This window comes from Notothenia rossii, assembly GCF_949606895.1.
Source record: "Notothenia rossii genome assembly, chromosome: 9".
Classification (NCBI taxonomy): Eukaryota; Metazoa; Chordata; class Actinopteri; order Perciformes; family Nototheniidae; genus Notothenia; species Notothenia rossii.
The window spans coordinates 57,609,199-57,625,046 of NC_136907.1; the positions used below are offsets into that span (position 1 = coordinate 57,609,199).

At 39.5% G+C, this 15,848-nt stretch overlaps 1 protein-coding gene across 1 annotated transcript in view; it reads left to right on the forward strand.

The window, feature by feature from the left end:
• LOC307019916 (catenin delta-2-like) overlaps window positions 1-15,848 on the forward strand; it is a 195,494-nt gene that overhangs the window by 110,347 nt on the left and 69,299 nt on the right. Inside the window, exons 5-8 of the mRNA XM_079651016.1 lie at window positions 157-270; window positions 12,559-12,710; window positions 13,046-13,207; window positions 14,801-14,962. Coding sequence (XP_079507142.1) covers window positions 157-270; window positions 12,559-12,710; window positions 13,046-13,207; window positions 14,801-14,962 — 590 coding nt within the window. The remainder of the gene's footprint in view (window positions 1-156; window positions 271-12,558; window positions 12,711-13,045; window positions 13,208-14,800; window positions 14,963-15,848) is intronic.

The following is a 15,848-nucleotide window of genomic DNA, read 5'->3' on the forward strand; positions in this document are numbered from 1 at the left end:
GTGTTAACAACTCCCATTTTGCATGATCCCAAATTGGATAAATTGAGCCATGAGTCCAGCTTAAGTCTCATGACTCTGCACTCTGAAGGTTGTAATATAAGGTGTCTTTGTTTGAACTTTTGTTCCTTTTACAATTTTCTGTGTGTGCACATGTAGATGGACACAAGGATATCGAGGAGGAGCTGACGACAGGCTTGGAGCTGGTGGACTCCTGCATCCGATCGCTCCAGGAATCAGGCATCTTGGACTCGCAGGACACTATTGGAGACAGTAAGGCCAATAATATGATTACGAAGGTTTTCTTCAAGGGATAATGAAAAAAGTAGTTTTCTTTACTTCTTGATAGTTGAGAAAAATGGCTTAAAAGAGAATAGGTAAAATGCAATCAGGAACCTGCAGGGTTAGATATTCTGCAGAGATGTATGCTCCACGTTTGTGCTGATTAACCTGTTGAATGTGTGTGAATTCACTTGAAAATGCTGTTCACAAAGGAAGCCTGCACCAAGACTAGTGAGCAATAAAGCATTAAAGCGTCTTTTAAGACCTTCATTGAATACATGGAAAAATAAGACAATTTGGCCCTTTATTTTATTTAATCAAGCTACATTATTTCAACTAAGTACTTGCTCCAATTCACACATGCTAACCAAAGGCTGAAAGAGTGGTTGTCTTTCATTGGATTTCATCACATTTTCCAAAAGTGCACCATGAATTATTTAATGATTTTAAGTGCAAGTATAGTGGATAAAGCGGTTATCAATATGCTCTATACTTGTTGTCTTTTAGTGTGTCCAGCTTATTTACATCTTATCTTGGATTTTATATTGATTGAAAATTATTTTTCAGTTGTTTGGTCTGTTTACCTAAATGTTAATGTTTACAATCATGCTAGTGAGTCCAGTTAATAATAAATGTAATTCAAATGTTTTAGTACATTTTCTATTACTATGCTCCACAATATCTTTCCCATGTTATGGTTACCAGATATGTAGTATTGAAAAGACCAAATGCAGCTTTCATAAGGCCACCAATACTGAACCAGTACTCACAAATGCTAAAGCAACCTTTTTAAGCTTGTATACCTGTATAATTACCTTAAACGTGGACCTAAATCTGACTTCAAGCCACTTTTGGGTACACAAAAAGCTCTAAACACAACAAGTACATGTTATCATCTTAAAAACACATATGCCAAGAAGTTGTCGATTTACAAATCCAGCAGCATTAGCATTCATTGCCGCCATAATTCTTCAAACCAAATGATGAACAGACCAGTATTTACTCTTGCTGTGTTTAGTCTCCACCAACATCTAAGGGAAATATTAGGTATCTTTAGGTTGAGAGTGGTAAGAGTTAACTAATACAGTTTATAGCCTTAGAACTTTGATGGAAATGATGGTACTAAAGCTTAATACAGTGTAAACCTAATGAAATGTAAACTGCTGTATTCTGAAAATGTCATATCAACGGTTTGACTGATTAGGTCAAATCCCTGGAGTGACCTTTGAATGTGTGTGAGTGATCAACAGATGTTTTTGCAAGGGGTTTTTGTGACACTACAGGAAGGATGAGGGGAAGGAAGTTAGGATAAGGTGTTATCTGTATCCCTTTTGCTCTGTATTGAGTGAAGGTTTTGCATACAGTGCCAGGGGGTCTCAGCTGGCCTAACCAAATATTGTTTGTAATGTAACTAAGCTTTGATGTCCTCCTATAAAGGAGAGACTGTTTCACTCTGAACAGTACGTGCTCTTTTGGAGGAGACATCATACTTGCAAGTATAAAAGATCCTTATTGCTTTTAATACGAATATTGTGTTGCTGTACGTTTGTTACCTTACCGATTATTCTTTCTACCACAGCTGATTTTAAAGCTGCTACGACAGAACCAAAACAAAAAAACTGAAAGACAACACAGTTTCGATACTTATATGGTAAAAACATTGGTTTCACAGCTGATGCAATGTTGTTTTATTTTCAGAGTTTAAAGGAATTGTTTATACATTCTCTGTGAGATCTTGAACAACGGCGTGCCTCTCTGCCGAACCCTATTCTTTTGTAACTTGGTCCCTGGGATGATACCCATGACTCTTGTACAGGCAACCCCATGGGAGAGAGGTAGCTGTCAGGAGACATGCAGAGAGGTGCCAGTAGTTTGATATGCTAATCCACCCTCACTGAGGTGTCAGCTGGCCTGCTGTTCACAGTGCAGTGAGGCAAAGCACACACACACACACACACACACACACACACACACACACACACACACATACACACACACACACACACACACACACACACACACACACACACACACACACACACACACACACACACACACACACACACACACACACACACACACACACACACACACACATACAGACACACACACACACACACACACACACACACACACATACACACACACACACACACACACACACACACACACACACACACACACATACAGACACACACACACACACACACACACACACACACACACACACACACACACACACACACACACACACACATACAGACATGCAAATAAAGCCATACATGTGCATACATACTGTAGACAAACAAGCATACACAATTACATATGAGGCATGAAGAAAATCCCAGAAGTGTACAGGCCCCCATGCATTGCCTGTTCAGTCACACGTGCTATTGAAGCTAAGAACTGGCATACACACGCATGCAGAACTAGGAATAATATTTTTTTTTGATGTTTTTAATGTTTAAATAACAGTTATGTAACCGACCACCTGACTAATAAAAAAAGAAGAGCAAATATGCCTGCAAGAGACAGAGGGGAATAGACCAATAAGCAAGAAAATAAACAGGCAAGAAAGAGAGAGGGCAAAATAGCCCAACTAATGTCTTTACTAAGCCCCTTCTCTCTACATCGATTATCCAATCAGAGCATAGGAATCTCAAGTATTATATTGTATTTGGATGTCTTGTTTCTGTTGGAAGATAGAGTCTCTTCATGCAAAGAATACAATTGGGGCTGTCTAGTTTGTGCTGAAGAAAATAATGAATGTACATACAGCACATCCACTGTGTGTGAGAAAATCCTGCATGTTATTAGCATTTAGCCTAATGTTAGCTCTCTATCCTGCTCCTTATTAGATGTGGGGAAGTGTATCCTTACTAGAATTAAATAGTTAAGTCGTAGTATTAATTTCTAGTAGGGCTACTTAATGGTCGTTGTTCATGTATGTAATGCAGTAAAAACATACATAAGAAATGTCTTAGAATTAGCTTAAAGCACTCGTGAATTTGCATAATGATTTATAAGAATAATCATAGCACATATAATGAATTATAATCACTGTTAAAATGTGATTTTTCTTAGTGTTCATTGTTTGTTTTCAGCGAATTAATTAAATGTATGAATGATTAAAATGGAAAAATTCAAAAGTCACCAGGAGACCGCTCTTTTAAAAAACTAATGGTGCTAACGTTAGCTTGATCAACTAGCTAGCTAAAGCTGATAACATCTGTTAGTGAATGTGTCATTAAGCTGGAATAAATGACAGTTGCAAGTTAGAATAAGGAAGCTTGTTTTTGTCTGAAATCAAGGATCTATTGGTGTGTAATGATCAATGTGACCATACAACCCAGTCTCACGGCATTTCGTGTTATAGTCACGAAATAAATGTTATCTATTGATTCGTGTTCACCAACAGGATTTTCCCATTTTTTTCGTGTCACACAGAACGATTTTAAAAGCAATGTATTTCTATTAGCATGTTTTGTGCCTGCACCACGTCTTTTTGTCCGGTCGGGTCTTGGAAGACCGGAAGCTGTGTGGCTCATAAAAACATGTTCTTACTCAATATCAAGCCACGATTATTGTTTTTATTTTAAAATGTATAATGTCTGACTTTTTTTGCCGTCCGTGAGGAAAATAAATGGGGCTCAGAGCCTCAGAATACTGAAATCTGTATTTTTCAAATATGTTTTTCCTTCTAATTTGTTATTATTTGGTGCAAGCACGAAACATACTAACAATAGAAATACATTGCTTTTCAAATCATTCTGGGTGAAACGAAAAAAATGGGGAAATCATGGTGGTGAACACTAATCAATAGATTACATTTCGTGACGATAACACGAAATGCTGTGAGACTGGGTTGGACCATAATCAGCATTAGCTAAGATTACTGTCAATTTTGAGTTGTAGGTCTAGTCTAAACCTGTCAAACGGTCAGGTAAAAAATGCATTTGGCACACTTTCTACTTAATGTACAGTTATAAGCAGATAAGCATAACAAGAAGGCTTAAAGCATGTATAACTAGATACATACACACACCTAAAAGCACACACCACACACACCAGCAGCAGCAGCATCCACTTCTTCACTCAAGCTGCTGAGCAGATTAGTGCGCCACTGCAACAGAGTGCCTTCATGACTTCACGCTGGTGATGCTCTCCAGTGTGCATGTTAATCTGTGTGTATGGGACTATGTTGCATGTAGCTATTTGGGACTGAGCATGCCCGTGTGTGTGTGTGTGTGTGTGTGTGTGTGTGTGTGTGTGTGTGTGTGTGTGTGTGTGTGTGTGTGTGTGTGTGTGTGTGTGTGTGTGTGTGTGTGTGTGTGTGTGTGTGTGTGTGTGTGTGTGTGTGTGTGTGTGTGTGTGTGTGTGTGTGTGTGTGTGTGTGTGTGTGTGTGTGTGTGTGTGTGTGCGTGTGTGTGTGTCTGCTTCAATACCGTATCTAAAAATAGCTACTGATGAAATATTAAAATGTGTCAATAGAGAACGCTGGTCACGATGCAGAAAAAAGCCACTCAACAACTTTAAGTGTGTGTTTGTGTGTGTGTGGCAGGGTTGGGGAGGGGGGGTATTTAATGGCAGAAGAGCAGATTAATGAGCCCGGACAGGTCTATCAGCGTTAGGCCATCCAGAACTGCATGCATGCAGGTATAAATGCAGATGTGACGTGTGTCTATGCATGCGTTCACGGTGAAGGAATGAGCAATATACAGTGTGTGTATGTGTTCACTGACGTTTGGACAGATATTTAAATGCACAGGCAGAGACCCTCTTATGGCACCCCATTACTTTCCTTCCAATACACTAATAAAGCACTTTCTACACATACACACACATTCCCTTACTCTTCCACCTCAGATGCATTCAGTGGAGCCTTCAGTGTTTCTGCCATCTGAGTGATCATGTATTTATGAGGCCGCTTCACTCCCTTAAGGCCCCAGTACCCACATGAAACACACCTAAAGTGGCAAACAAAAATGGTGGAAAACATCATCTGGCTTTGTGCACACATCTGGGTTTATGTGCATGGGAATCTGTCTGAAAAAATGTGTGGACTACAAATTCCTCCACTCCATTATGGCTTTTTGTTCACCCATGTACCCAAGACAAACATATATCAGACAAAGAGGCATTGACCTAGTAAACGCAACGAGCACCCCTTGGCTTAATATCACATTTTAAATAATGCAAAATCACCAGCTTCACTGCCTACAGGATCCATTTGCTGTACTTTTAATGGACTTTTCACTTTGGTCGAGCTTTGTTTTCCAACGCCCTTATCCAGAGTGACTCCATTTGCTGTTAGCTGCTGACTTTATCTCTCCAATGCAGTTGATATTGACCCCCGGCCCACTATGATTTTTCATTCTTTCTTATTTAATCATCGCAAAGACGGACTGTTTCAGCTCGTCTCGTACAATGTTTGATTCTTGGAATGCTGGCAAAAAAGCGATACAGTGGAGATTAAAGGGGCAGCTACTGTTGATGGAGGACAGCTCAAGAGCTCCTTTGAGAGAACAAATACTGAGTGCGAGGAATTTATAGTCCTATTTAAGAACTGATGTAAGGCTGTAAAGTTAACGTAAGTTGTTTGACAGAAAGGCAAACAGATGTAGATGTTTTGAAAGTTGCTGAACTAATCTTATACTGAGGGACATTTTGTTTCTGTAATTACATGTGTAGATGAGGCATATCAATGCTATCATCACCATTAGTGAATTAATCAAAGGTGCATCAAACCTTTTACAGGATCTCAATAAGAGGGATGGGAGAAGTTCGACCCGCCTGTCCACCTCAAGTGATTCAATTTAGCTCACTTCAAATTTTAGGGACGATCCAGGCAACGCTAAAAACTAACTGTCTGAAAAACATTGTGTGAATGCTTCATCATGTGTTCACATAGCATACTCTGACAAATAACACAAACATGCATGCTTGTGTAATGTGTCACAGCATTTGCCTGTTTGCATGTTGACGCAAGTAATTCAATGATCCATGTACAAATCACCAGACTGCAAATGCTTCGGAAACAAGAATGTGGCTGCGTGTGAAATTAGCAATGAAGCGTTTTGTCACTTTATGCTTTTTTGCTATTGGCTATGTGTTTGCACACATGTGTCATCATAGTCAGCCTCATCTGTGAAGCTACTGTGAATCAGTAACAGCGACACACATGATGAGAAACTGAAAACTGTGCACCCAGAGAAAAACTAATCACATCCCTTTTCAGACATTAAAGCTAATACTCCTGAGGCAAATGTGACTTTTGATCAGTCTAAAAGTAATCGTTGACATAGTGACTGATTTGAAGGCTGACCAGCTCACTGTAGGTTTGTCCAGCTGGAGTCTGGCCGACTGATCTCTGGTAGATGTTGGAGGAAAGCCTGAATGTGGATATAGTAGAGTAAGATTTGTTAATAAAAATCAGCTCATCAGTGAGGTCAGTGTCAGTGATTCTCACACTTGAATTCAAACACGACATTACAACGTGTAGAAGCTGTGTAATGAGCCAGGAACTAAGCTCACTTGTTGGTAATGTTTCAGAAAATGGGAAAGATTAATGTACCTCTTAAGGAATATTTTACTTTCTTTCATCCTTACCCAAAAGCCTGCTTTATATCTCTATGTAATATGAAGTATGTGGAGGTAGGAAATTGGCGTACTGCATGTCTAATATTGGTATTGCAAGTAAACAGTCAGTGTGGCAGAGGAGAGACAGAACGTTTTGGCAGAAATGCAATCTCGCTATTGTCCAATGATGGATGTTGAGATTCGTTTTTTCTGTAGCAAACACATAACCTAAATGTATACTAGCTACCGTAATTTTCGGACTACAAGCCGCACCTGAATATAAGCCGCAGCAGCGGCATACCACTCTCGGTTCCACTTTTACTTTTGCGCGCTACCTGTCTCACTCTTTTCCGACCTCCAGCTTTTCCTGCTGGAACCCGCCGCTTAAAGGTGGGGGTCCGCGGACCGGCCATAGAGCCCATAGAGTTAAAGGTGTTGGCCGGTAGCTGTAAAAATCCATAGATTAGCCGCACCGTTATATAAGCCGCAGCGTCGAAAGATAGGGAAAAAGGCGCGGCTTATAGTCCGAAAATTACGGTACTTGTGAATCAATTTAGTCAAAGTTATCGCTTAACTCCACCGACAAAATGTTTGCGTCTCAACTTGTCAATGTTTCGGAATGCAACGACCGAGAACAATTCGGACAAGGTCATCGTTATTCTTGGTCTGGACCTCGAGGGTACATTTGTTGACAATTTGGGTCGCGTCAAATCCTGGTAATCCATTATAGTAATTATCACAGTGAAACCAAACGAAACTCCTTACCTGGGTTAAGTCAAATGTTTTGGTTTGGGTTGAAATAATCAGAATGTATTAATAACTTTTCGTAAAATGGCTCGAATGACATTTGGTTCCACACGGGACAAAAAAAGCTACATCTACAGTGGGTCATAGTCCTGTGTTTGTTTGACCCAACCAACCAACCCAATCATATTGCTTCCACATTGTAGTTACTTGAAGCCTGATGCTTCTCATACATGTACTAAATTGAGTCAATATCACAAACCGAAGGCAGTGACCAAATGTCTGTTGGACAGTCGGAGACTGAGACCAAGCTGGTAATCAGAAATCCTGTTGGCTACATCTTACTACTGAAATGGCTAAATCAGACCAATAGCCAATGGTTTGCGTGATTTACTTACACAGTATGTTTAAGTTTTGTGAAGGTCACTTTCATACATTATTGTCCAAGAGACATACTAGATTTTGGACCATGACCAATCATAGATTATAATATGATTCACTGCATCATTAATTACAGTGAATCCATTGAAAGTAGTTCGCTTCAGTCAGAAAATGTACCGTCCTGGTGTGGTGTAAGAGATTAGTAAATGCTGTACTCAAGGGGAGAGGAACATATCTTGAAATGCATATATTTTGTATTACTATACAAATGTTTTTTTTTATCAAACCACTTTTAACATTTATATTTAAAAGGGCATACATTACCCTCTTCAAAGAGAAATTATTAGAAAGGATTTCAACACATGGATGAGTTAGTTTGTGCAAGATTATTAATGTGAGTCTCCTGCTGAATTATTGAGAAAAATATGGAGTGGAGATAGAGAAAGAGGGAGAATAGAGAGCGGTAAAGGAAGTGACAGAGGCAGAAAGTGAAAAAAGGAAGACAGAGTTTGAAATGGAGGTCAGGTTCCGAGTGTGATTTACAGAGCATGAATAGAAAAGAGTGAACAGAGGCCAGAATAACAGAGCGGGTAAAAAGCAAATATGTGTCTCATAAAAGAGGACAAGGCCTTCTATTTTATTCTATGACAGCATTCAGTCGTCTTTTATATTCTTAGCTACTGTTCAAGGTCTGTTGGAAACTGAGGCATTATATTTGTTGGATTCACATTAATTACCACATTTTGTAACACGTGGGATGAAAACTGGGATACAATAACATTGAGGGCCATGGACAGAAAGAAGCTTCACACAACTGTTACAAAAGGAGAATGTGTCCAAACAAATGCTTCTTAAGGTGGATTTTGAAATAAACTGTGTTTCATGTGCTGTTTACACGGGAACGAAAACGGGTTGTATCCGCTACTTTTCTCTGTCGTATAGCCCGTTCGTTCACACGAGGCCGTAACGGAAACGCGGAAACGGACCCCTGAAACAATAACGGGTCCCAAGGTGGATAGATCTGCAGACGGAACGCTCTGAGGGGCCAAACGGCTCTGTGTGTACGTCCATATGATCATTTCCTGATAACGATGAAGCCCCGCCTCTCCCCACCTCTGCTGCTCACTGCTGTAGCATGGTCAGTAGCTGGGTCATTCTATGAAAACGTGCCATTTTGTGTCCCTGACACAAAAACTACCCCATTAAGCTGTATAAAAGCTGTATTAACATCAGAAAATAAACAAATGTAGTTGTTATTATATGGTAAACAAATAAAGTTCATTTAAAAAATGTATACATTTATATATTTTTTTATTTTAAAGATTTTTGTATTGTATATCTGTTAAATATGGTCAAAATGTCTTGTCCCTCGGTAAAACTTTTACATTACAACTGGCTTTTTAAGAGGATAAAACCAAATTATCTTAAAAAAACTTTTATATATGAAAAGCCTCAATTGTTAGTTAACCTATGACGCATGTATTTTATTCTTCACTTTTTTGAAATATTGAAAAAAATTCAATTTTATAACTGTCCCTACGTTTTACGTCAAATGCGTTACTTTGAATAAACACTTCCCCCTGAGGGGCAATGAGCATCCCAGAAGTGACATCATTTTCAGGAAGTGACATCATATGCCTTTTCTCAAGACTGACAAACAGACAAGTAAGTGCTCCTATTTTTTAATGAATTTTCAATGAGTTGTGTTTAGTTTGACTGAAGGGGACGGTCATAGTGTGTCAACCCGCGTTACCATAATATCATGTATTAAAAAGTTAAACACTTTAAATTAAAATGTACATATAAAAATGCATTTTGGCCTCTTTAGAATGCACACCATGTGGTGTCATTGTGTGAACCACATGGCAAGTAATGGCTGCCAAAAACGTATTTTGTCAAACCTGTTACTGTCAAACCTGTTACTATTAACCCTTTCCCTGCCATGTTCCAATATTTATTCTGTGTCCAAAACCAGAATTATTAATACAATACATAATTATTACCTCCGCCCAGGAGGTTATGTGATCGCCTGATTTCTGTGTTTGTGTGTTTGTTTTGTGGAGTTGTTGGAAATGACAAAAGGAATAAGTGATTCAATTTTGGTGGTCATCTGAATCAGCGTGTAGATGTTATGGCGTGTAGATGTTATGGCATCAGTGACATGGTCATGGCGGAGGTTTGCGCTCTCTGAGTGCTTCTAGTTATTATTAATGTTTTTTATATGATATAATATGAAATAACTTATTTTGAACAAGAAAGGTGATTTAATATGCATTTGTATTTTTACATGCTTTTGTTAGGATTCCTCTATCTGCAGCAGAAAAACAGCGCCGATACAGGCAGCGTAGGGATGCTGATCCTGAGGAAAGAAAAAGTCATTTAGAAAAAGAGAAGGATAGATCGAGGAGGGACAAGGCTGCCGGCAAAAGGCCATCTATTAGGGAACTCGATGAAAGGGAGAGGAAATCCAAGCAGAACTACTGGAGAGAAGCACAGGCAAGATCCAGAAGAGCCAAGGCACAACATACAAGACTGGCAGATCAGCTTGTGTGTCATGGGCGTGACATACCAGACCCTGCCACACTTTATCGTGCTTTGATCACAACAGGCACCACAGTGAAGCTCTTTTACGTGGAGGCTGAGAGAGTTGAGGAAGCTCACTCTCTCATGCCAGAGAACATTCCACCGGTCCCAGGGACCATGAGAATTCACCAGGTGGTCACCAACCAAAAAGGCCACTTGATCACCAGGGATGCAAGTTGCATGTGTATCACACATAAAAACATGTCCTGTAATTGTTACAATGCTCGGCAGTTCATCTTCCCCACTCTGTCGAGGGGATGCCAGATTATCCAGGCTGAGGAACCTGGACCCTCAAACCCTCAACCAGTCATCTCTGAGAGGCCCCAAAAAGAGCCACACAAAGGAACCCAGGACATTGAATGGAGTCAAAATGACATGGTTGGAAGCTGGTGCGTCATTACATATGATCAAGAGCTGTACCCTGGAATCATTTTGGCAAAATATGAAGCCAATGTACAAGTGAAGTGCATGCACCATGCAGGTCTGGGAAAAAACAGGTTTTACTGGCCCACCCGCGACGATCAAATTTGGTACCTACTGGATGATATTGTGAGGCTCATTCCTGCACCCCAGAACGTCACATGTCGGCATGTCGAAATTCAGAAAGACATCTGGGCAGAACTAACTAAGTCTAATTAAATCATTACTTATGTGTTTATTTACCTGTTATGATCCTGTGTTTCTTCCTGTTTGTTAAGTTTGATGTTATCAGTTTGTTAAGTTTGTTGTTATCTGTTTTTCATCAGATATCCTGTGTATTTACCTGTTATTGTTCCTGTGTTACTTCTTATTTGCAGCTATTTGCTTAAGGAGAGCCTGCTCTGCTGTTTTTCGTCAGATATTCCTGAGATGAAATGTTATCTACATGATCCTGTGATTAAATAACATTTTTTACATGTATGGATTCAATAATTTCCCCTGCCAAATCCACCTACATACAGTCTTAAAATAAGCACGTCTCCTGAAAAAATATTCTATTGTCAAACCTGTTACTCTTAGAATACTCTAAATATATAATAAATAAAAAAAGCCAAATATAAATATCTTATTTTAAGGTTAAGTAAAATATAACAATACTCCCCATTAGGAGGATTTTGGATAAGATTTTAAACATATTACCTTTTTCATGATTTTTCCTAAAAAATTATTTACAGTGGCTTGGCCAATATGCGTTTGAGCATATCCATCCATGTAAAAAAAATATATTCCTTGTTATTTTCATTTATACACACTCTGAATGTGAACAGGGATGATGTATCTTTCATAATACACCAGATTTAATTTGAAATGTCACTTCAAATACTTTACAATACAATTTGGTGTTGGTAACGCGATTGACAAAACACATATTTGTATGTTGATTATTTTCAGAAAATAATTAAATAATAAGATAGCCTGAGATGGCACCACATATTTTTCTGACAGGTAAGAGTCTACTCAAACCAAACAAGTCCTTAAAGACAATAAAAGTAATACTTTGAAAATCTGATTTTCAGAATGGAAAATGGCACGTTTTCATAGAATGACCCAGCTACTGTCAGCTACTGTCAGTAGCTACTGCGACTGACCATGCTACAGATGTTAGTGGACATAGAGAACTACATGAACTACATGTAAATCCACCGCGGAGAATAAACTGAAGGGCAACCATGGCAACCATGCTCAGGGGTTTTCTTCGCTGCTTTTGGTGTATTTTGTGTACTACAGCGCTTTCGAGCGGTCTCGTGCGGAAGTACAGCGCCACTTACAGGCCCGGCATATGTACTACAGCGTCTCCAGCGCTTTCGAGCGGTCTCGTGTGAACGGAATACTTTTTTGATATCGTATTCGGTTAGTTTGCGTTTGCGTTCCCGTGTAAATGGGGTCTCAAACCATGACATTACCTCATTTAACCTCCTACCCCAAATCAAAACCCCTTTAAGCTCTGAAATGTACTTACATTTTCATCGAATGCTTTATTGATTCTTCTCTTCCTTTTCTTTTCATCATCAGGACAAGGACTTCTGTCCCAAAGCGCTTTGCAGCTCAACCACCAGGATGCCTATGCAGCAGCTGGTTACCATAGTAACCACGGTCTTGCACTTGGGGAATCGGTCATGGGCCGTGGCGGGCAGATTGGAGGGGCTGTTCACAGCTACAACCAGGTACACACGTACACCTATTTTTTTACACATATCAGAAAGACATGTATTCCCTTGTGTATTTTCTCTCCACTTTAAATGTTCCTGCTTCCCTCATTTATTTCCCTCCTCTCCACGCCTCTGCTTCTATATCCTTACTCTCTCCATTCACACTTTCTCCTCTACTTCATGTTTCTATCTTTTGCTCTACCCACACCTCTTTGTGCTCTCTTTGCCCATTCTCCTGATTTCTTTCTCTACCCTTCTTACCTCCTTTACATTTTGTCCTCCACACTCGCTGACTGAACCCTTATCTTCCTCCCGTTTCTCATCTTTCTCCACACTCTTGTCCTCTCTAGGTGACATCCAGCCGTGCAGCTGCCCACTTAGTGGGAACTGACTCTCCCTCCCAGTCACAGAGAGACTCATTTGCCCATGGCAGCGCCTTCCACATGCCCGCTGATGGATCTTCACCTGGCGGACCACCCATGTATTACTCCTGTGCTACTTTGCCCGCACAGGTACAAATATCTGAATGGATTACTGTAATGCGTCTGAATTGTTATATATGGTTTAACCATTGCTCAGAGAACCCTATTGGTGGAATCCTTGAAATGTAACACTACTATAACCCTGCTGTAAGCGAGTGAAACCAATGATTTTAGAGTTACCATGAGAAAAGGCTTTTGAATGTTTGTCTTGCCATATCTTTCTCTACTGTCAATCTGTGTGCTCAATGTGCCGAATCACCAATGTATTGCTAAAGACACAACTCTCCGGAGAGCTTAGAGATACATTGGAGATTTGGAAGTAATGTCTTTGTATTAGCACACACACTGTTGGTTAAAGCCAGATAACTACATTTAGCTGAAGTAGTGTTCTGAGACACTTTTACACATTGTGTTAGATCAACACCAAGTTTCGGATACACCAGGATTTACATTTTTGTCTCCCTAACTGTGAGCTGGGACTGAGCTACGTAATTAGCTTGCTAACTGTCTGTTAGAAAGTCAGTGAGCTCGCTTGCTTCATTTACCCTCGGTAACTCTTTAATTAAATAAATCATGAATGCCAAGGAAAGTAGATGGTCCGTTATAGAGAAAAAGTATTGGAGCTGGTAAATCTAATCCAAGGCACAGTCTTTTTAATTGAGTTTTGGTGGCTTATATTTTCAAAAATACCACAAAGTCACCTTTTATGTAAGAAAAAATACATTACAAGCTTTCAGTAATAGATCGATGTTGCCCTCAGAAATATTAGTCATGACTTGCAGAGCATTTCACCCCTGTTTCATGTTCTGCAAACTGCTTCACCAACAAAGTGTTAAATGTGTAACAGATGAGTGAAGACATGGTGGTACCTCAGTGGTATATGCTGTGGTAGCCAAACTGTGCCGAAATGTAAGCAACAATACTGCTTTTGTGGTAACATTGAAAACATTTCTTATCCTGCATATTTCTTGCAATTTGTGGAATGGGTTTATGAGATCTCTAGTAGTTATTCTTAAATCGGTCAGCAGTACAGCAACAATTCACCAAACCTGCAATACATCCTGGCCTCTTCAGTGATGATTTACACTTTAATTGCTTCTCTGCTGTACTGCGATTACGTCCAGGCGGAGAGTTTGGAGGTTTTAAGAACACAAAGTGTATTAATTTCAGCAGATTTACCTGCACTTTTTTTACTAAGCATCCCCACTTCAGCATGTCTTGACCATCTAAAAATCAATGTAGCACTTCAAATTGTACCTTTTAGGTTTTTAACTGCACCACCTTGCACATATTTCATCAATGGATTTCCCCCAATTGGAATAAAATATAAATGTGCGTTAAGAATTCTAAGGAGCTTCATTTGGCGGCCCATTGCTCGCAATCAGATTTCGTGCTCATTTGGTTATAAAAGTTCAGAGTTGTCCCTTCATGTTTGGTCTGATGACTCCAATCCTCTTCATCAGGATGTTATCTAAGATTAGAGTTTCTGCTCTCTGGTTTTCCAGCTCCGGGGGGAGATGTTCATCCCTCCGAAAATAATGATACAGTATGAACAAGGAGAGTAAATTAATATTTAAAGTGACATCTTTACATCTTTAATGATGTACACCTTCTCTATTTCAGCGTGTGAGCTCCCCTCTACAGGCGATGGGATCCCCCACCAAGCTGCAGCGCCTGGGATCAGCGTCCTCCGACATGCCCAGTTACGCCACGCTACAGAGGGTGTCCTCGCCCAAACAGTCCCCAAACCGGCTCGCCAAGTCCTACAGGTTGGTTTCGACTTCTGTCTGACCGGTTGATTTAATAAGGGCTGTTTAATAGCAGACCATTATGTAAGACTTTTGTATTGGACCGTAAGCACAAAGGAATTTATCTTCTGATCAATAACTCAGCAATTACCTGGTGCCGAGATTTCTGGCTTTGAAAAACCCTAAAGCTAAACGCAGCTAATTGCCCCTAAGGGGATTGGTAAAATCCTTTTGAATTGAATTAAAGCTTTTAGTCTGTTTTACAAGAAACGTCCAGCTTGTATTTTTCATGTTGGACTAGCAGTACGCTAGTACTTAGGGAATTTTCAAATTGAACTTTAACATGCTGTCCATATGAAGATGGGTCGAAACCAATTGAAGTAGTTCTGCAATGAGCATTACTAAAGATGTATTGCAAATGTTATTCTAAATATAGTAAAAACATGGTTAAATGTCTAAAATAAAGTCTTAATCTGGTTAAATATGTATAACAATATATTTGTATAGCCTTGGAATTTGACTGAATGCATTGGACTACATGTCGACATAAAAATCTTTTTAAAATAGTATGTTCTGTAACCTGTCTAGGTGAAACTTACAACACATACATCTTGGACAAAGCTCCTGAATTGCAATCTTTACATTGGAAAATACATCCAGTGTGTTCACTTTGCAGTGTAACTGCTGTCTAGTAAAATGTTGTTCAAACCCACACATTTGAATATTGTAGAGATGCCAACATTGTTCAAAGATACAAACCATTGAATGACAGGCTGCCTTTTGAGTTTAATTAATTTCGCTTCAGAAGATTAAAGATAAATGCATGCTTTCTGTTCAAAATACTCTTCAAGCCCAAAGCATTTTACTTTCGAATAAATCTCCCTTCAACAAGTACATCGATTTTGAGTTCCCCTTTTTGTCTT